At 48.3% G+C, this 21,637-nt stretch overlaps 1 protein-coding gene across 1 annotated transcript in view; it reads left to right on the top strand.

Annotated features, from left to right (window-relative positions):
- Positions 1-21,637, top strand: part of TBC1D2 (TBC1 domain family member 2) — a 49,276-nt gene that overhangs the window by 20,235 nt on the left and 7,404 nt on the right. The window contains 5 exon segments of the mRNA XM_081065854.1: positions 4,398-4,793; positions 10,459-10,569; positions 15,395-15,582; positions 16,656-17,132; positions 20,726-20,846. Coding sequence (XP_080921980.1) covers positions 4,398-4,793; positions 10,459-10,569; positions 15,395-15,582; positions 16,656-17,132; positions 20,726-20,846 — 1,293 coding nt within the window.

Below are 21,637 nucleotides of genomic sequence, written 5' to 3'. Positions count from 1 at the left end.
AGCAGCTGCCATCAGGATCACCCTGGAGCAGTACAGCTTAAGTTCCAAACCCGAACCTGGACAGGAAAAGAAATCTGGAATGTAAACACCACTCTCCTTTCACCATAGCTTCCCCTTGTTTCTGGGAAATACGGCAGCCTCCCTTGACTCGGCCTTTCCTTCTAAAGCATTATAAATTGTCAAGTGAAATAGAGGCCCCAGGAGACCGAGATTTCGTTTAGGTTTGCCCCAACAGCTCTGCAGCCCTGGAGCACGCGCCATTCTTCAATCAATGAAGGCGAGGTCTTGGAGATTTGTCAGCGACGCCCAGGCGGTTGACCCTCCCCTATACTTGGAGTGAAAATGTCAGGAGGAAGTTGTGCAAGCTTTAAAGAATCTGGACTTTCTTACTGGTTCACTTTCCAGCAAACCTTAACCCTTCTCTAGAACAGATAGTCAGGAGAACAAGTCTCATGGTTTAGCTTTTGACTCTCAATATGAGTGGATTTGCATGCTCTCTGACCCATCTCACAAATGCACTTCGATCTTGTGGGTAACTCAGAGAACAGGTCTTTAAATAAATGGTGCAGGCCCCGACTCTGGCCCTGAGCAAGTTTCTTAACCTCTCTAAGCCTCAGTTTCCTGCTCTTTAGATGGCGTTACAACCATGTTTCCTGGAGAGGCCTGTGACCAGATTCGTAAAGCCAAGTGCCCTGCCCCCAGCAGCTGCCCAAAGATACAGGCTTTGGTTATTTTTGGCTATTACTAGGATCCCTTGCCCTCCTTGTTGATTCTTTCTTGCCTTAGAAGGAATGACCCACCCCCCAAGGGTCTCCAAGGACAACCCTCCTTAGGCATTCTGGAAAACAGACATGAGCCCATAAGGGCCTCCAGGAAATGTGCTTGCGGGGCATAGCTGTGATGGGCGGAGGTCAGGTCTTCATTCCACATTAGGAAGGGGGAGCTCCAGCCCTGCCAACTCGGGGGTTTTGCCTCCAACCCAGATACCAAAACCAAAGAGGGGAAGGAGAAAAGGAGACCACCTCTTGGCCCAGAGGTAGGAGAGAGGAGGCCGGCATAACCTTGGGATGCCCAGCAATGCCCTGGGCACTCAGAAATGCTGGTAGGAGAGCAACGTTCCATCTGACACTCCGAGTCCAAGTCCTTAGCTAGGGAAACAGCCCCCTGGACTTACCTGGGCCCCCATCTGCAAGATGCCCTTCCATGTCTCTTCAGTGGGAAAGCACCATCTTTCTGCCTGAGGCCGTAGGAGGACGTGGGACCTGGGGGTCTTGTCCTGGCTCAGACAGCCAGGTAGCCATTGCCAGCAGCTTTAGTGCTCCTTTAAGAATTGTATCTCAAACTCTCTTGGATGCTATAGAGGACCCTGGTCTTTTTCTCCAGGTTTAGGACTCTAGTCATAGCCCCGCTGCCTCCCTGATCTCACGGTGCAGCCCGGAACCACGCACAGGCACCGTAACTGTTCTTCAGAAAAATGGAAAATGCTCTCTGTGCCTCTCTGGTGTCATATTAAACCACAAGGTGACTCCCATACCCATTAAACCATTATCCATCCCAGGACCCACAGAGATGGCCCCACAAGAGATTTGGACTCCAGGAGATCGTCTCAGCTGGCTGCTTGGCAAGGTGACTCAGGCTCTCCTAGTTGAGAGAACTGCACCCCGCCTGAAGGCCGTCTGCCCCAGCAGATGGAAGGCTGTTGTTTCTGGTGATGTTCACCATCTGCCGGCTGCCGGGAATGCGGAACCCCGCAGGACCCTGCCCGGCGCCCTCTGGAAGCAATGTCGCTAGCTCAGGATTACTTGCTAAAGACATGTAATTTGTTTAGAAACTCAGTGGGGGCAAAGTACAGCCTCTTACTTCCTTACAACTCCAGCTGGACACCTCAGCGTGCACGTGCACAGGCCACATCTTATCTGTTTATATCATTAGACGCTTGGGTTGTTTCCATCTCTTGAGTGTTGTGAATAATGCTATGAACGTTAGATGTTTCTGTTTTTGAAAAAATTAAAAGAAGCGTTTCAGTGCAGAGTTCATTAATTAGGCATCATGGAGAAGTGAGGGATCCTGCATCAGGAGTTGGGAGCGCTCTATTATGGCATGTTTCCCACCCCTGGGGATCCACAGATCCCTTTAGTCCTCTCCCTTCTCCTTTGTTGGGCATCAGTCTCCCCATGTGACTGGGCCAGGTGGTTTACCAGGGCCTTCCATCTTCCAGGTTTTCTGAATCCATGATCCATTACCATTCCTCATCTTCCGCTTCCTACTCTGGCTCCATCCCTCTCCCCCATTCCTCTCTCCCTGTCTCTTCTGGTGGCAGGATTCTGGGGTGGGAGGAGAGCCTCCTGGACAGGTGTCTTGGTCTTGCATTTGGAAAGCCAGGCATGGGAAGGGGGAGACAGCTGGATGTAATGTAATGGGCTTCCTAGATGACTCTCCAAAAGTTGGGGGAAAGATACCCATCTGATTCAGAGCCTCAGGCAAGTCTGAACAAGCCTGAGCCTCAGGCAGGTTACTTCACCAGGCCGTTACCTAGGTGATCTCCAAATCTCAGTTGAACCAGGAAACAGCCTGGCTTCTCAGTTATACTGGAGTCACAGGAATGTTAATCTCTCTCAGTAGGGCCATGGGAGGTGATTTCTTCATTCCAGACATTCCGGTTTGGTTTGCAACCATTTTCTCTCCCCTCCTACCACACCCAAGGATTCCCAAGCTCCTCACCTGTTCTTTCGTTCCTGTGGGGCTTTCTTTCTGTTTCTCCCACCTCCACCCCAGGCACAAGTCATTGCTCTCCGCTCTGGGCCCCTGCAAACACTCCTGCTTCCCTCTGTCACAATAAATAGCTCCATTACAGTGATTCACCTTTGCTCCCACCAGCCTTTGTGGTTTTTGAAGGTGGGAAATGACCAGTCCCTGTCTAGGTCCTAGCAGCTGCCTGGCTGCTTAGTAAAGGATGGATGGATGGAGGAGACAACTAGAGATGGACAGTCAGTAGTACCAAGGCTTCAGAAGATGCATGCCAATTTAGTCTTCTCATTAACTTCTCATATAAGGTCATTTTGGGTAGTTCTCCTCCAAAATAGGATTGTTCTTAGCAAATAACACTGCCCAGCTGATCCACTTATTTAAATACTTTGGCATAGATACAGTTAATACGTCTCCCGGAAAGCGTGCTTTTTCGGATAAGGCTGGCATAGAGGTCAGAAGTGGCCTAAAGGCCCTACCTCCCAAGTGTGAGGTTCATACGGGACTAGCGCTGGGCTACCTGGCTTCTGATATTCTGATTCTGGCCATAAATGAATCCACACCCCGACTTTGGGGCAAGACAGGTCCTGCAGAGATTGGAGGTCGGGAAGGCATGGGGAGCCAAGCAGACCTTGAGTTTCCAGGTGCATCAAGTGTCCCGCCGAGGAGTAAATTGAGTTCTCTTGCTCTTTAGCACTTGCTTGCACCAGCCTTGCAGGCATCGCTTGGTGGGCTGAGGGGGCAGGGTGCAAACGGATTGGATGAGACTCTGTGTGTGTGGCTTAGCATAAGGATTGCCAGTGCGTTTCCTGTCTAATGCTGCCTCAGCTCGATTGATAGTGAATGCCTGGGTGCTGGTTTCAGGATGGCAGCAGGCTCTCCCGCTCAACTAGGCTTAGCAGGAAGGAGTGTTGAGGTTAATTAGTAATGCCTGCCACAGGAGTAAGAGGGTAGAGCAGTGCTGTGTGTCATGTCGCTGCCACCCCTGATTTCATTACTGACCTACTACAGGCTTTGGAGTCGGGATGATTGGGGATTAAATTCCACTCCGCTGAGCCTCAGTTTATTCATCTCTGAAATGGACATGCATTAGTCAGGTACAAGCTCAGCTGCTGTAACAAAAAAGCCTCAAAGTACTGTGGCCTAAAACAATTTGGAAGTTTATTTATCTATCACATTTTCATGGAAGAATACAGAGGTAAGTGAGTGGTTCTGAGCTGGTGGGACAACTCCGCCACCCTTAACACATCATTTCTGCCTGTGAGCCCAAGTTGGCTGCTCTAGTTCTTGCCTTTTCCCAGCCGGAAGGAAGGGGAACTGGACCAGGGGAGCATGTACATAATGGTTTCAAAGGTATGGCCTGGAAGCTGCCCACATCATTTCTTGTATCTCGTGTAGGCAGAAGGTTCACTTGGCCACACCCAGCTGTAAGCTTGGCTGGGAAATGTAGTCTTTAGCTGGGGAACCATGTGTCCGGCCAAAACGCTCTTGAACAGAAAACGAGAAAGTGAGTGCTAAGGTGACATGACTCAAGGGTGATGCTGGCCCCCTCTCAGGGCTGTCAGGAGAGCTGGTGAGAGCATTTGCCTCGCCTCTGGCCTCACCTCACAGGCCTTCCCCGAGTTCACAAGGCGCTTCCCTGTCCCGCCCAGGAGCTGGTGAGGATCCTGCACAAGGCGCTGGAGGCCGCCCAGCAGGAGAAGAGGGCATCCTATGCGTACCTGGCAGCGGCTGAGGACAAAGACCGGCTGGAGCTGGTGCGGCACAAAGTGCGGCAGATCACAGAGCTGGGCAGGCGGGTGGAGGCCCTGGAGCAGGAGCGGGAGAGCCTGGCGCAGGCGGTGAGCCTGCGGGAGCGGCAGGTGCAGGAGCTGCAGCAGCACGTGCAGCTGCTCATGGACAAGAACCAGGCCAAACAGCAGGTCATCTGTATGCTGTCGGAGAAGGTCACCCGGGACTTCGTGCAGCCCCCTCAGCAGCCCCCCGGGTCCCCAGATGCTGCTGACAGGGACTTCCTGAGCCAACAGGAGAAGATGGAGCACCTGAAGGTACAGGACCCTTGGGGAGGGCACTGCTCTCGACCCGAAAGGTTTTCTAGATAAAGCAGGGGTAACCCTCAATGCTGGAATGTTCGTATTTGAAGTAGATGTTGGTGGAGATATTGCTACACACTTCCTCACTTTCTTAACCAGAAGGCCCAATGCAATTTGACTTTTCATGATAGCAAAGGCTGGTATCCAAAGAGAAGTTATCTCTGGATTATCAAATTGCAGATGAAAGAACCCAAGGTGGGGTCAGACTCCTGGAGGTACAGCTGGGTCCGTGGCCTGGCCTGGTCAGGCTCCTTTAGGGTCACATTGGGAGTCCCCATGGTTCCAAGGCAGCCCAGCCCAGCAGTCCTGCACATGGACGGGTAATCTGTGGCTGGCTGTGACTTGCTCATAATGATGGCAGTAATTACTATTTATAGACTGTTTACCATGCGGCACACACTGTTCTAGGTGCTTTACCTGCATCATTCCATTTCATCCTCGCAGCAGCCCTGTGAGGCAATCACTGAATGTGCTCCCCACTTTACAGATGGCGGTGCTGCAGCTGAGAAAAATGAAGTGTCTTGTCCAGGGCCGTGTGCTGAGGAAGTGGGAGGACCGGAAGTGGGTCAGGGCTCCCATCTCTGAGTAGTCGGTCTGCTCTGCTACTTTCTAGCTTCTTGGTCTCTTATAGTGACTGCTACCATCCCTGCCTCCGCCTGGCCCAGGCTTGTGGCTCTGACTTGGGAAAGGCTGCCCTACCCCCCAGGTACCAATGGCAGCACAGGGACAGGAGCTTTATTTCAGGTGTGATGCCTGCCATGGACTAGAATGTCCTCTGTGGAAGGTGGAGACTGGAGCTGCCAGACCCCCGAGAGGCCTGAGACGGGACGGGCACTCATAGTGCCCCTGTTGTCCCTGAAGGCAGCCATATAGCCAGGGCCAGTCCTGCCCAAGCCCTGCCACTTGCGTCCACACAGGTATACATACGTATAACCATGGGAACCCGGGTGCTCCTGTACCAAAGAACTGTTATTGGAGGAGGGGGAGGAGGAGAAAGAAAAGAGAAATCCAGCAGCTTTTGAGAGACCAATGGGCAGTGTGGTACACTGGCCACTGGCCACGCTCTGAGTCAGGCAGCCCTGTGTTTGGATCCAGGCTCTGCCTCTTTTTAGCTGTATTGCCTCAGACAAGCTATGTCACCTTCTATAAAATGGCCTAACCATTCCTGTTCACAGTCATTAAGGAGATTAAGGAAGATAACATGAAAGCCAGTTTCCCTTCCCCTTCCTTCAGCATGAAAAGCCACATAACCAGCCTCAGCCTTTTCCCTTAAAATCAGAGATTTGAGTTCAAAATGAAAACAAACTCCTTTGAAATGCAGATGTAGCTGGGTTGTGTGAAAGCTCTCGGTCCTTCACACAGCACTGCCAATGGCTTCCAGCAGATTGCTTTCCTGCCCTACTCCACCCGGCTGAGTGTCTTCTCTCTGTGTCTGTCCTGCTGGAATCCACTGTTGGGGGTCAGAGAATCAGACTGGCCGGGCGCCACCAGACTGCCCCAGAAAGCTGACTGGAAGCCTGGACTCACCAGGGGACTGAGAGTGCCCCGAATTTGCATGTACAGGAATTTAATTTATCTGTGATCCCAGATATGAGGAGACTGGTTATGATTCATATCAACCAAATTTACATTTGCAGCTGATCCTCAGAGGCCAGGTGTTTTGTGCTAGAAAGAGTTGCATGTACTAGGGTTCCTTATTTGTTAGCCTTAGGTGTCTGATCTAGAAAAAAATAGAAGATCCATCAAAAATCCATTGTCCAAGTTTGGGACAGAGTGTGTTCACATTTCCTGCTTGCCCTGTGATTGAGAACAGCCAGCTTTAAGGAAATGCCCCCTTGTTGTTGAAGCTGTCAGTCTGAGAGTGCAGTCATCGACCGTGACCATCTGAGCGGGGAAGACTCAGCGACCTAGCCCACTCCCTCATTTTCTGGCAGGGACAGTCGAGCTCTGGAAAAGGGAAGGGACTGCTCCAGGGTCACACAGCACAAGTGGCAGGGGCACAGGTCTGCCCACACCCAATCCACTGCCTTCCCCATTAGCACATGGGCTAGTCCACGCAGCATTCCCCAAAGAGATCTCCCGGGTTCCTGATCCCTGTGAAGGCAGGCAGGCAGGCAGACTCTCTGCCTCCTGTCCCTTTTCTCCAGTTGTGTTTTCCTCCATCACTTCACTGTTGACTGTCGTGTGGCTTCTCTCTCTTTTGAGGTCTCTTTCCTCCCTACAGTTCTGAGCCAAGAAGAACACTTGAGATAGGATAATGAGCTGAACGGGAAGGTGCTGCCCAGATGCCACCCCCACCCCACGCCCACTGCTGCTCCAGAGGTGCTCACCCCTGCCCTCTCTCTCTGGGCAGGAAATCGGGTACCCTGTGCAGCATGTCCAAGGCTTTGGCAATGCCAGTGAGCACCTTCTGGGCCTAGGATGAGAGCAGAGGGATGGGAACAGGAGGCAGAACCAGCCGGTGGGACAGCGCAGTCTGCAGCCGCAGACTCCGGTGTCCTTTAACTGGCAGTTTTCGGTTCCTACCAGGGACTGAACACACCTGGATTTGAGTCCTGCCTCTCTTCATACCAGCTGTGTGACTGAGGAGAACGTAGCTTTCTCTGCACTGTTTCCTCACCTATAAAGGGGGAATGATAGTACTTTAATATTTAGCACACAGCACTGTGGTCACGATGAAATCACATATGAGGTTAGACAATTAAGTTTGCGAACTCATCCTAGAAAAAGTGCTACATACCTCATTGCTGAATATCACTATGGTTACCTTCGAAGTACTCCCCTTGGGAAGCTATGCACTGACACGAGGGCCTAGTCCACCCTTCAAAGCAATTTTGGAACTCTTTCTCTGGAATGGCCATCAGAGGTGTCGTCGCATTATCCTTGATAATGAAAGTCATCCTGAAAGTCATCAAAACGTCTTCCTTTCAATATTTCCTTTATCTTTGGGTAAAGGAAGAAGCCACTGGGGGCCAGATCAGTTGACTAGGAAGGGTGTTCCAATACAGTTATTTGTTCACTGGCTAAAAACTCCCTCACAGACAGTGCCATGTGAGCTGGTGCATTGTCGTGATGCAAGAGCCATGAATTGTTGGAGAAAAGTTCAGGTTGTCTAACTTTTTCACGCAGCCTTTTCATCACTTCCAGATAGTAAATTTGGTTAACTGTTTGTCCAGTTGGTACAAATTCATAATGAATAATCCCTCTGATATCAGAAAAGGTCAGTAACATTGTTGGAACAAGTTCGCGAACTTAATTGTCCGACCTTGTACAATAATGAATGTGAGGGAAATGGGTTTGTCATATACCCTGTTTCCCCGAAAATAAGACCTAGCCGGACCATCAGCTCTAATGCATCTTTTGAAGCAAAAGTTAATATAAGACCCGATCTTATATTAATATAAAACCGGGTCTTATAGTAAAATAAGATCAGGTATTATATAAGACCCGGTCTTACAGTAAAATAAGACCGGGTCTTATGTTAATTTTTGCTCCAAAAGATGAGTTAGAGCCTATTGTCCAGCTACTGTGTTCCGGGAAACACAGTAATAGGAACTCAGGCAGGTGACTGGTAGTTCTTCCCCTCCCTTGCCTGGAGGCTTGTTCATCTTCCCAGGCATTTGGGAAGAATCCACAGTAGCAGCAGTGGGAAACCTTCTCTCAGCAGGCAGAGGGGTGCTCAGTGGTAAGAGGCGCCCTCAGAGATTTGAGAACTCAGTGAGGGAGGAGACACTTGCATTGTACGTGCTGCATGCCAGCCACCATCCCAAGCCTTTTGCACATATTAATTAATCAATTCCTCCTAATAACCCCTTAGGTGGTACTATTACTATTCCCATTTTCCAGGTGAGGACACAAAGCATAGAGAGGATGAGTAACTTGTCCCATGGCTCCGTGGTGAAGGCAGGATTTATATCCAGACCATGAGGCCTGGAGTCCATGCCCTGACCACCAGGCAGGGCTGGCCTCAGACAGCCCCTGCGTCTTTGACGTGCTGTTATTATATTGCTGGGGAGAAGTCAGAGGAGCCTGCATTCAGCCAGGTGACAACCAAGGACAGCCTTGAAGGGTGGGATTCCAGCAGGGAGGGAGCTTAGTGTCCAAGCAGTAAATGCGGTGGTTAGGACTAGGCTTTAGAATCAGACAGACCTGGGCTCAGTCACACCCACCCTGCCTTGTACAAGCTCTGTGACCTCAGGCAACTTACTCATCCTTTCAGAGCCTCTGAGACCTCATCTGTGTTACTTTCTGGGCTGCTGGGAGGATTAAATGAGATAATGTGCTCAGCGTGGGGGTGGGGGTAGGGCTGATGGTGCAGGGAGCCCCCATACCCACGGTGTTCGTGAGTTCTTTAAATGTCCAGACACTAAAGTGTATGTAAGACTGTCGGGGCGTGGTCCTGGCAAATCCCGATGCTCCTCGTTGTGCTGCAAACAGGATTCACACCCGTCTCACTGACCTCTTCCACATAAGAATAAGGAAGTGGGGGACTTGTGGCCTTCCCGTTGTGTCAACCATTTAAGCAGAAGGCAGCAGACCCTGAACATGAGTTGGAGCTTCTGAGGCTGGGAGGGATCCTGGCCAGAGTGAGGACCCAGCCAGGGACGGTCAAGGTAGTCTGTGAGCTGTCACAAGCGACCCTCCCTGATAATGAAGCTCCACAGGTTAGGTGTGATGTTCTTAATTTCCAGATAAATCAGGGACTGTCCATCGTCATCACTGCAATAGTGTCTTCACACTCACCTACAGCCCAGTACGTTTTCTTGAATGGGGGAGAAAGGGGTTGAATTTCAGCTAGTAAATGCGCTGGAATTGATACTGCTATGCGCATGTGTTGTCCGTTGCAATGTTCATCCGAGCAGAAAAAGGACAGCCATTGCTGTGGCTGCTTCTTCCTGAGGCTCAGTCTCCTGCTTGAACCTCAGCAGCAGGATGTTACTCCCTCCACTGGACAGCTCACAAAAGGAAAACTCGAGGCTCAGAGATGTGCACCCCAGCATTATTCATAATCAAAAAGCAATTGAAAATGTCCAGGACTCAAGTAAAGAAATGAGAAAGATTATAACTAAGTTATGGTAAATTAACCCAATAGAATAGTCATCTGACACTAAAAATGATCATTGGGAAGCTTATGTAACAACATAGGAAAGTATTTACAAAGTGACGCTAAGAAAAACAGTTTTCCACCCAAAATTGTTCAATATGATCACAAGTATATGGCAAAATATGTTTATTTTCAAAACAAACATTGCTTGAATGTTTTTATGTTTTGATCCCTATACTTGGTGTTATGACATGTTACCTCCCTTAGTCTCCCAGCTGCCCAGTGGGGTAGTTGGTATTTATTCCTCTTTCAGATGAGGAAACAGACTTCGAGAGATTCAATGAGGCCTCCCAGCCAGGACGTCAGAGCCAGGACTTGAACTCCAGGCTTAGTGCTCTTTCTGCCATTTCATGTTTAAAGAAGGGGGCTATCAGGAATATCTTTTTTTCTTTTCTTTCAGATTTCCTTTTGTTTGCAATATTGGAAATTTCTAAAGAAAAGAAGTGTTGGCAGCTCATTTAAGGGTGAGGACCAGAGACATGTTTTAGCTCCTTAACTCTTTGCTGTCTTCTCTAGGATGACATGGAAGCATATCGGACCCAGAACCACTTTCTCAATTCTGAGATCCACCAGGTCACAAAGATCTGGAGAAAGGTGGCTGAGAGGGAGAAGGCTCTCCTGATGAAGGTGAGCAGCAGAAGCCCTGTTCTGGCCGTGTCCATTCCCGCCAGCCTTCCAGTCCCCTCAGCACCTCACCCCCGTCTCACTCTCTGCTCATTAACTGTCTACTCTGGACTGTGCGCTTCATGACCTATTTTCCAAATATCAGGGATCTGTGCTCTGATTGCTACTTCTGATCACAGAAGTGCAGAGGAAGAGGCAGGCAGCCATTGTTGTTGTCCCTCCTTTCGTTATTTCAAGCCCCTCCCCCTCCTGACTAAAGTAACTTCCAGGGAATTTAAAGACCTGACACCCCCCTTTCCCTCCCCTTTTTTCTCTTTTCCCTCTTGGGAGATCGATATTAAACACTAGACATTCAAAAACAGCTGCTTATATGGGGAAAATTAGAACGTGACCAGACATGCCCAGGGAAAAGACCTGAGAAGACCTTAAGTTTACAACTCAGGCTTATCTTTGGCACGTAGCCTACAACAATACAAAAAAAACCCCACAAAAACAATTTAAAAAAACTAAGAAAAAGAGAGAATCTGATTTCCAGAGTTGCTACATTATTAGATTCAAATGTCCAGTTTTCAGGAAAATATCACAGAGTATAAAAAGAAACTGGAAAGTATGGCCCATTCAAAGGAAAAATTAAATCAACAGAAAATGTCCTGAAAAAGACCTAATGGCAGATATACTAGACAAAGACTTTAAAAAAATTGTCTTAAAGATGCTCAAAGAACTGAAGGAAGCTATAGAGAGCCAAGAAAGCAATATATGAACAAAGTGGAAATCTTAATAAAGATATAGAAAACCTAGAAAGAATCCAAAAGAAAATCTGGAGCTGAAAAGTACAATGACTGAAATAGAAAGTTCACTAGGATTCAAAGGCTGATTTGAGCAGGCAAAAAAAATCAGTGAAGTTGAAGCTAGAACAATGGAAATCAAGTTTTGAGAAACAGAAAGAAAAAAGATTGAAGAAAAATGAACAGAGCCTAAGTGATCTGTGAGACACCATTAAGTGGGCCAACATACCCTTTATATTATGGGAATCCCAGAAGTAGAAAAAGAGAGAAAGGGACAGAGAGAATATTTGAAGAAATAATGGCTGAAAACATCCTAATTTGATGAAAGACGTGAATATAAACATCCAGGAATCTCAACAAACGTAAGATAAACAGAAAAAGACCTACACCATGGCACATTATAATCAAACTTTTGAAGTTCAAAGACAGATACCTTGAAAGCAGAAAGAGAGAAGTGACTCATCACATACAAGAGATGCTCAGTAAAATTATGAATATATTTATCATCAGAAACTTCGGCGTCCAGAAGTCAGTGGGCTGATACACTCAAAGTGCTAAAAGGAAAAAAAAATCAACCAAGGATCCATATCTGGCAAAACATTTTCAGGTAAACAAAAGCTGAAGGAGTTCATTACCACTAAACCTGCTGTGCAAGAGATACTCAGAGGAGTCCAGCAGGGTTAAATGAGAGGACACTAGATAGCAACTCAAAGCTGTATGAAGAAATAAAGATCTCAACAAAGGTAAATACATGGGCAATTATAAAAGCTAGTGATATTATAAAAATTGTTTATAACTCTACTTTTTGTTTTCTGCATGATTTAAGACACTAAGACACGTTTTTAAACAATTATTAGACTAAGAGATAATATTGTAACTTTGGTTTATTACTTTATGTTTGGGGGCACACAATGTATAAATATGTAATTTTGTGACATCAACAACCAAAAGGGTAGGAATGGAACTATAAAGGTGCAGAGTTTTTGTATGTTATCAAAGTTAAACTGGTATAAATTCAAATTAAAATGTTATAACTTTAGGAATTTTAAATGTAATCCCCATGGTAACTACTAAGAAAATAGCTATAGAATATACACAAATGGAAATTAGGAAAAAAATTCAAATATTTTACTATCAAAAATCAACTAAATACAAAAAGACACTAATGCAGGGATGAGGGACAAAAAAGTTATAAAGCATATAGAAAACAAATAGCAAATTAACAGAAGTCCCTCCTTATCAAGAAATACTTTAAATGTAAATGGATTAAACTCTGTAATCAAAATACGGAGATTGGCAGAATGGATAAAAACACATGATGCAACTACATGTTGTCTACAAGAGACTCATTTTATATCCAAAGACACAAATAGATTGAATATGAAAGAATGGAAAAGATATGCCATGCAAATAATAACCAAAGGAGGAGGGTGGCTATACCAATAATCAGAGAAAAGAGACTTTAAACTTTTAAACAGTTATAAGAGACAAAGAAAGACATTATGTATTAAAAAGTTTCAATACAGTGAGAAGATACAATAATTAAACATTTATATACCTCATAACAGATGAACAAAATACGAGTGTATGAAGCAAAAACTAACAGAGTGGAAAGGAGAAATGGACAGTTATACGATAATAATTGGAGACTTTAATACCCCATTCTGAATCATGGCTACAACAATCAGAAGATAAGGAAATAGAGGACTTGAACAACACAATAAACCAACTGCATCTGATAGACATAAACAGAACACTCTACCCAACAACAATAGTATACATATTTTCCTCAATGCATTATGGGACATTTTCCACACAATATGTTAGGCCACAAATTATGTCTCAATAGATTTAAGAAGACAGATGTCACCTTCTCCAACCACTGTGGGATGAAGTTAGATATCAATAACAGAAGCAAAACTGAAAATTCACAAATTTGTGGATATTAAACAACACATTCTTAAACAGTAAATCAAAGAAGAAATCACAAGGGAAGTTAGAAAATACTTAGAAACAAATGAAAAAGAAAACACACCAAAACATACCAAACGTTATGGGACACAATGAAAGCCATGCAAAGGAGGAAACTTCCAGCTATAAATGCTTACTTTATAAAACAAGAAAGATCTCAAATCAACAACCAAGCTTTACAACTGAAGGAACTATAAAAAGAATTAAACCCAAAGCTAGCTGAAAGAAGGAAATAATAAAGATTAGAGCAGAGATAAGTGAAATAGAGAACAGAAAACAATAGAGAAAATCAGTGAAACCAGAAGCTGATGTTTTTAAAAGATCAACAAAATTGACAAACCTTTAACTAGATGGACTACAAGTAAGAGAAAAAGAGAAGACTCAAAATCATAAATGAAAGTGGGGATGTTACTACAAATTCTACAGAAATAGAAAGGATTATAAGAGAGTACTATGAATAATTGTACATCAACAAACTGGACAGCCTGACGAAATGGACACATATCTGAAAACATGAAACCTACAAACACTAAATCAGGAAGAAATAGAAAATCTGAATAGACTTATAACTAAGGAGATTGAATCAGTAATTAGAAATCTCTCCACAAAGAAAAGCTTCACTGGTGAGTTCTACCAAACACTTAAAGAAGAGCTAACACCAGTCCTCAGACTTTTCCAGAAGTGTACAGGCTAGTGAGGGAGTTGAACACAATCAAAATGCAGCTGGGCACACACACTATTCTTTGGGGCCTAAAGGGAGGAAGAAAGTCACGGAAGGCTCCCTGGGGGAAGTGTCTTCTGAGCCGAGTCCTAAAGTGAGTTCGAGTTGTCCAGGTAAACAGTGGAGAAAAGCCTTCCAAGAAGAGAGACCGGTCATCAAGACCTGTGGGCTGAAAGGCAGGGAGGAGAGGTGTGGGGGTGATTCATGAGGCTGGAGGGTGATAACTTGGGAGCACATCTGAGAAAGCTGGGACTTGTTGAGGGGTTTTGAATGGAGAGGGCCTCAGTCATACTTAGTTTTGAGAAAGCTGGTGCTCAGTGGACTTGAGAAGGTGGGCCTGGAGGTGGGGACCCTCGGGAGTCTGTAGCAGAATCCCTGAGAAGGCTATTGGTGAGAGGACTCAGGAAGCGGAGGTGGGAGCCCCTGGAGCAGGTAAGAGAACAGGCTCACAGGCCACCTTGGAGTTGGTGCTTGGCACACATTTAGAGATGGTAACCAGGCAGGGGTGTAGCAGGATGGCAGCCTTGGCCAGGAGGCTGCCACTCTGCCACCCTGGGTGAGACAGAAGCTGGGTGGCCCAGAGGCCATGACAATGCTTTGAGGCAGATTTTTCCCGTCTTCATCTTATAAATAAGGAAAACAGGGCCCAGGGAGGTTACCTGACTTGTCCAGCATTGCCTAGCTTATATAAATACTACAGAAACACAGAAGTTCAAGGCCGAGGGAAGAGGTAGGTGGGGAGTATGCAGTGTGTGTTCTATGAGGTGGGAGAGAGGGGTGTGTTGGAGGAACAGCAAGCCCGTGTGGTGGCAGCAGAAGGCCCAAGGGCAGAGTCCAGAGCTCCACGTCCATCCCTGGGCACTGCTCAGTCACACCAGTTACAGAGAGCTTGCTCTAGGCTGGGGGGAGGGGGCTTTACACACAGCAGCTCATCTGAGCCTCACCAGAATCCCAAGCAGACTCTGTATTATTCCCATTGTTCAGATGAAGAAGCTAAGGCTCAGAGAGGTTAAGTAACTTGTCATAGGTCACCCAGCCAGCAGTGGCTGAACAAGGATGGGACTGCAGGCCGTACAACAGCCTGTGCTGTCCTTGCCCACCCCTCCCCTCTTCTGAATCCAGCTCCAACCCTCCTCCTGGTGGTCTCTTGCCTGGAGCCCTTCCTGTCTTGCTGTAAACCCTTGGATTTGGAGCCTGTCTTTCCCTTACATGAAGAGCTGGGTGTGGGGAGGTGGTGGGAGACGAGAGCTAGGAGAAGGGCTGTGCTGCCTGAAGCGGTTCAGGCCCCAGGCCTCTGGCGCAGCCCGAGCCCAACCACGTGTCTTGAGCAGCCCCACCCACCCTCCCACAGTGTGCCTACCTCCAAGCCAAGAACTGCCAGGTGGAAAGCAAGTACCTGACAGGCCTGCGGAGGCTGCAGGAGGCCATGGGGAACGAGGCCCACGAGAGCTCCGAGCTGCTGAGGCAACTCATCGAGGAGGCTTTGCAGTGGGAAGCCAGCGAAGCCTCCGCTGACGGTGTTGAGCTGAGCCCCATCAGGTGAGCCCGGGGGCTGGCTTTGTAGGGCCTGGGGGCCCCCAGCTGCCCTGCTCACGTGTGCAGGCAGCGCATACCGCTGACCTCATACTTCAGATGAATGAGCATGGGGTTGGGGGGGGTGGGCCCCGTTTCACAGCCGAGGCAGTGCAGGCGCAGAGGCAGCCCGTTGCCCAAGACCACACAGCATATCGGTGCAGCTGACCTGAGTCTGCCTCCATGAGTTTCGTGTCTTTCCACTTCTTTAGCTGCCTCCCAGAGGTGTTTGTCAGAAAGGGGAGGAGAGGAGACATGCCAGCTGCCTCCCCTGAGCCAAGCCCTTGCTGAGCACAATGGACATGGGCAGTTAAATATGACGGAAGGGGCTGTGGCTGGGGTCAAAGGCCCCTGGGGGCCAGGTGGCCCAGTGACAGGAGCCCAGGCTTTGGAGCCAGGCTTGACTCTCTCACTGTGTGACCTGGGACAAGTCACTTTACCTCTCAGAGTCTCTTACGCAGCCTCCATAAGATACAGGCTAAGATCCCTGCTTCGCAAGATCATTAGGATTCAATGAGATAGCACATGCAGAGCACACAATAAGGGCAAATAAATGTTGAATAAATGAAAGGCTATCTGGAAAGATCCCCAGCTCTTGCATCTCTGCTTGTCATTGGTGCTCTGTTCCCCATCCATTCTGGGCTTAGTGGCTGTGGAAGGGGGATTCTATATTAGCAACTTGCTGTGACTCCTTGGGCCTAAGGCAACACAGAGTAATAAGCGTGTCCTTTATATTTGCACAGAATGGATGAGTAAATGTGCCTTCAGCGCTCTCTATGTGCCAGGCACTGTCTAGGCCCCCAAAAGTTTGTAACAGACGATATCAGTGGGTCTTCATGAGGCAGAGCAGATGTTCCTCTACCCATTGTACAGATGAACAAACTGAAGTTCAGAGAACTGAAGGGACCTATCCAGAACTGCATGGCTAAGCCGCGGTGAAGCCAAGGCAGGAACCTTGCCTAGGGTCCACCCCCTCCCTACTGCCCCTTATCTGGGGAAGGGCTCTGCTTGGTGTTGCTAACACGCTCTTTTGCTGGCAGCGAGTATGATGAGTATGGCTTCCTGACGGTGCCCAACTATGAGGTGGAAGACCTGCAGCTGCTGGCCAAGATCCAGGCACTAGAAGTGCGCTCCCACCACCTGCTGGCCCACGAGGCTGTGGAGAGGCCACTGCGCGAGCGCTGGGCTGCCCTGGGTGAGCTTACACCCTCGGTTGAGCTCAAGCAGCTGCTGCGGGCAGGCGTGTCCCGTGAGCACCGGCCACGTGTGTGGAGGTGGCTGATCCGCCTCCGCGTCCAGCACCTGCAGACCCCCGGCCGCTACCAGGAGCTGCTGAGCCGGAGCCAGGCCTGCAGGCACCCTGCCGCCCGCCAGATTGAGCTGGACCTGAATCGCACCTTCCCCAACAACAAGCACTTCACCTGCCCCACCTCCAGCTTCCCCGACAAGCTCCGCCGAGTGCTATTGGCCTTCTCCTGGCAGAACCCCTCCATCGGCTACTGCCAGGGCCTGAACAGGTGAGCTCGTAGCCAGGTAAGGACACAGCCTTTATCTTTCAGAGCACCACTGTCTCTTTGGGGCCTCCCAAGAGGTGAGCCCAGGAAGCTTGATACGATCCCCACTGTACAGATGGGGACAAGCAGGTGAAAGGATATGTTCAAAACAGAAGGGTCAGAGATCAGGGCCCCTTGTCCCATGCTCTCTCCTTTGATTTGTGCTCAGGGAGGTGCCACTGCCATAGAAAGCATGGTGGACGGTCCCCTGGCGTTGTGTAATGCAAAGCCCATCTCACAAATTGCGGGTCAGGGCCATTCGCTTTAAACGAAACCCTCCCAGCAGAACCCAAGGGAAAGAGAATTTCTAAATGTTACAGGAGAACCTCACATAGGAAAAGAAAATAGAGCTAAGGACCAGATGGTCACTGGAAGCTGAGGCAACTGTACAACCCCAGGGGACGCCATTCACGCCCCATTCCCTGGGGATGTGGTCCCATGAAATTGCACAGACCATACTACTGCTCTGCAGCCCTCTGGGGCTGCGTGGTCCGTGGCCTGTCATTCCACACGTCTGCTTCCTTGTCTCTCAATAGACCAGCCTCTCTGTCCAATCAGCCTCTCTGATTGGACATTTACGGCCCATCAAGGTTGTCAGAATGGCGACTTCAGCCCCTGAATCTAGAGCCGTCCAGCAAGTCTACCCACATGTCAATACCCTTATGTCCCAGGTCTAAATTCCCAAAGGAAGGAATCTGATTGGCCCAGCCTGATTAATTTCTCCTTCTAGTCCAACAGCAGGAGACAAGGGAGGGGGTAGGGTGACCTGGTAGGGCTTCCCGCTCCATTACTGCGGGGCTCTCTCATGGATGCCCCCAGTTATCTCAGTAGAGGTTGCACAAGCTCAGATATTTCCCAAAGCAAGTTTTGACTCAATTTAATTTAAACACACATATACTCAAGCAAAATTTACATAAGCCATTCTGCTCTTTTTTTCAGAATAGGTAGTGTGTGACATTTATTCAACACACAATAAACATTCAGAGAGTCCCTATTCAAATTGGAATGATTCCCAAGGGTAGATAATTTTCAATACTTTATTTCCAGTCTAAATTGGGTGAAATTGAGCATATACTCGTACATGTACAATTACTGGGAATTCTGAGTTAAATCCCAGCACAGTTAATCTGTGCTGAAGAAGTGGGGGCTAGGGGGGTGGGGAAATCCTATAGCAGGAGGGTTTCTTGAGATAAGCCTCATGGCAGGAAAGAAGCTTCTCCCTGGGTGGAAAGAGGCAGCGCAAAGGCTGCAGAGAGGTATATATATACACCACAGACCAAGAGGGGGATGTCACCCAGAGGGAATATTTTCTCTGAATGCTTTTTTTTCCCCACTAATAACTGGTATGTGGGCAAATATTCATATTACTGCTTTAAATAGAAAGTTATTTGTAATGGAAAGAGCCTGTTCGAATATGGAGGGTGCAGCTTACTCTTTCAAAAGCCTTTAAATCCAAGCCTGCAGGCCCCTTCCACTTGTCTGAGTGCCACCATCTACTGGCAGCCGTTGGAACTACATGGGTCGTGTCTGATGGACAGACTCTGCTTGTGTGCAACAAATCAGACCTGTTTAGAGAGTGATAGATATCATAGCAATGATTTAGTACTAATTTAAAGCATACATTGAAAGCCATTTCCCTTTAAAATATAAGTGGAGTGCTTTAAAAGTATTTTCCCCCCATTAGCACACTCCCTTCTTTGTAGATCCACTCGCACCCTGAATGCCTTAAGTTGGAGTTTGTCTGGCTCTAGCCCTGAACGGTTGGCAGGCCCTAGTTGATACCAGCCCCCTGTCATCACTGACCTTTTCATGCGTGCAGAAATCTAAGCCGATGCTGGCAGCCAGCTCCTGGACTGAGCACATCCTGAGGCTCCCGGGGAAAGGGGTGGGGTGGAAAGAACACCAGGCTGGACTTTAGGAGCCCTGGGTTCTGTTTCCACTCTGCCAGCAGCAGACTGTGTGACCTTGAGCAAGTCACTTGTGCTTTCTGGGCCTTGGTCTTCCCATCTGCAATGAGTTTGTGTGGACCAGACATGACTAGTAGGAAGCGGCTGCCTAGAGCCTTGTTCTGTTAGCTTTGGAGGCAGCTACCGGACTCAGTGGGAAAGAGCGCTGTGATCAATCAGTGATGTCTGCCCTGGGCACAGACAAAGAGGATAGTGGCCAGTGTATCAGACATTTGCCGTCCCTGAACCCAGTGACCTGTGCAGCCCCGCTTCTTCCCCGGCCCTGAGAAGGCAGAGTCTCCGGTTGCCCAGGAGACCTGTGACTCTTCTCTCCATCCACTCAGCTCAGATTCAGGAGAGTTTGTACAAATATTTTAGCCAGAGTGGAGAGAAATTGTTTCCCAGTCTACTGGGGAGGTAAAAGGGATTTATTTTTTCTTTTGTGAGCTGAACCTGGTTCTTTAAAAAGCTGGACCCTCAGAAGAGGTTGGAAGTCATGAATCTAACCTAGTAAGAGCCTAGAGAAGCATAAATATCTGGACAATGAAATGTGGTGTTAGCCCATCAAGACTGTGAGCAGTCAGTGTTGTGAAGCGGCATCTCCCTGAGGGTGTCCAGTGGGTACGCTGCACAAAAAGGGCTCCACCACCCCACTGGACAGTCTTGGGTTAGAGTCACACAGCGTTTTGTCGCTGCAGGATTTCCAAGAGGCTTTGCTAAGATATTGTGTATCATAAGCCGCGAAAGGGGAGCTGGAGTATACAGCATTCCCTAAACATCTTTCCATATGGGACCTTGCGTGGAGCATCTTGACAGACAGGTACATTTTGGGGAATGTATCCTTGGGTTGGCCCTGGAAGAGACCTGCCAGGAAAGATGAGAGAAATAGAGGAAACAGTACTTCTTCCAGACAGACTGCCCTGCTTAGCACTGTGGGTTTTTTCTTTCTTACCCTGGATTTCATTAGAGTTTCATGATAACTTTGGGGAAAGGGGAAGCAAAGGAGAAAAAGAACTCTGTGTATTGAGCATCTGGTATATGCCAGACAGTGAGCAAGGCACTGGAGGTCTGTCTTCTCACTTAAAATACCGCACAGCCCTGGGAGGTAGATATTAACCCCACTTTACAGATGATGGAACTGAGGCTGGGAGAGGTTAGCACACTTACACAGGTCTCAAAGCCTGTGGCTATTAGGATGAGGATAGTTAACGTTCATAAAACACTACGTGTCAGATTTGTGCTGGGCATTTAACATGTGTTAACTGTTCATCCTCATAATAGTCCTGTAATTAATTATTAAGAGGAGGCTAAGGCTCAGAGAGGTTGAGTAACTTGTTCAGGGTCAACCAGCAAAGAAACGGCAGGACCAGGATTCACACCCAAGTAACAGGACTTCAGAGCCCCTCCTCTAAGATAATCACCATTACTCTGGAAATCCCCTATGTAGTCCCCTGCCCCGAAAAGCACGTTCGTCTCACTGCCGGCACCAAGAACACCAGCCTGGTTAAGGAGTGGGGTTGGGCAGGTCCCCCCAGGACCCAAGGGGCCACCTTTGTCACAAGCTGCCTGACTTCTGCGGGTCACTCCAGGCCTCCTTCCCTCCCACCCCAGGCTGGCAGCTATCGCCCTTCTGGTGCTGGATGAAGAGGAGAGTGCCTTCTGGTGCCTGGTGGCCATTGTAGAGACCATCATGCCTCCTGATTACTACAGCAAGACGCTGATAGCATCCCAGGTGAGCAGAGCAAGGAGGGGCCTTAGGGGCTGTGCAGGTTGGCCACTACGTTGTTCCTGCAAGCCAGTGAATCTCAGAAAAGTCAGGAATCTCTCAGGCCTCCATTTGTCCCTCTATATGGTGGGCCAGTAGTCCCTCCCTGGGGCTGCTAGGAAGTTCCAGTGAGCTAATGACCTTTAGAATTGTTGGGGCCCTGCTCCCAGGATAGACTATTGTTATTCCAGTGGTGACATTATGTCATTAGAAACCGTTGGTTTCCTGGAGAGGGGAGAACGTTTAGTGTCATTTGCTATTTGACAATAAAGAATTTCACAACACAGGTCAGGTCGGGTGGAAGATGGGATTGGGGGGATGGAGGAGGTGATGATTCTTCACACACGCTCATCTCCTTCTGAGAAGCACAGCTTTCTCCATATCTCATGACCTCCTCAACTGCTGTCTGAGCACAGGCCGGCCCTGGAGTCCAGCAGAACTAGGTCAGAGCCGACGGCTCCAGTAAGCAGCTGTGTGGCCTTGGCAAGTGACGTCAGCTTTCTGACCCCAGGCTTGTCCAGTTTGGAACTGGAGTAATGCTGCTTCCTGGGCTTGTTGAGAGGTACACATGCAAAGCCATTTCAAAACTCCCCTCCCGACTCTCCTACCTCTCCTGCCTCCCCCCTGGTCTTGTTGCTGCATTAGCACCATTTGCTTTATGGAGAGACATCACTCAGAGGGAATTTTCTCACTTCCCACCCCAAACCTGCCAAGCCATTACCTGCGCACCCCTCCTGTCCTGCTCCTTTCCTACTCCG

The sequence above is a fragment of the Rhinolophus hipposideros genome, assembly GCF_964194185.1.
Source record: "Rhinolophus hipposideros genome assembly, chromosome: 11".
In the NCBI taxonomy this organism is placed as follows: domain Eukaryota; kingdom Metazoa; phylum Chordata; class Mammalia; order Chiroptera; family Rhinolophidae; genus Rhinolophus; species Rhinolophus hipposideros.
This window is presented reverse-complemented; position numbering and strand designations above follow the sequence as displayed.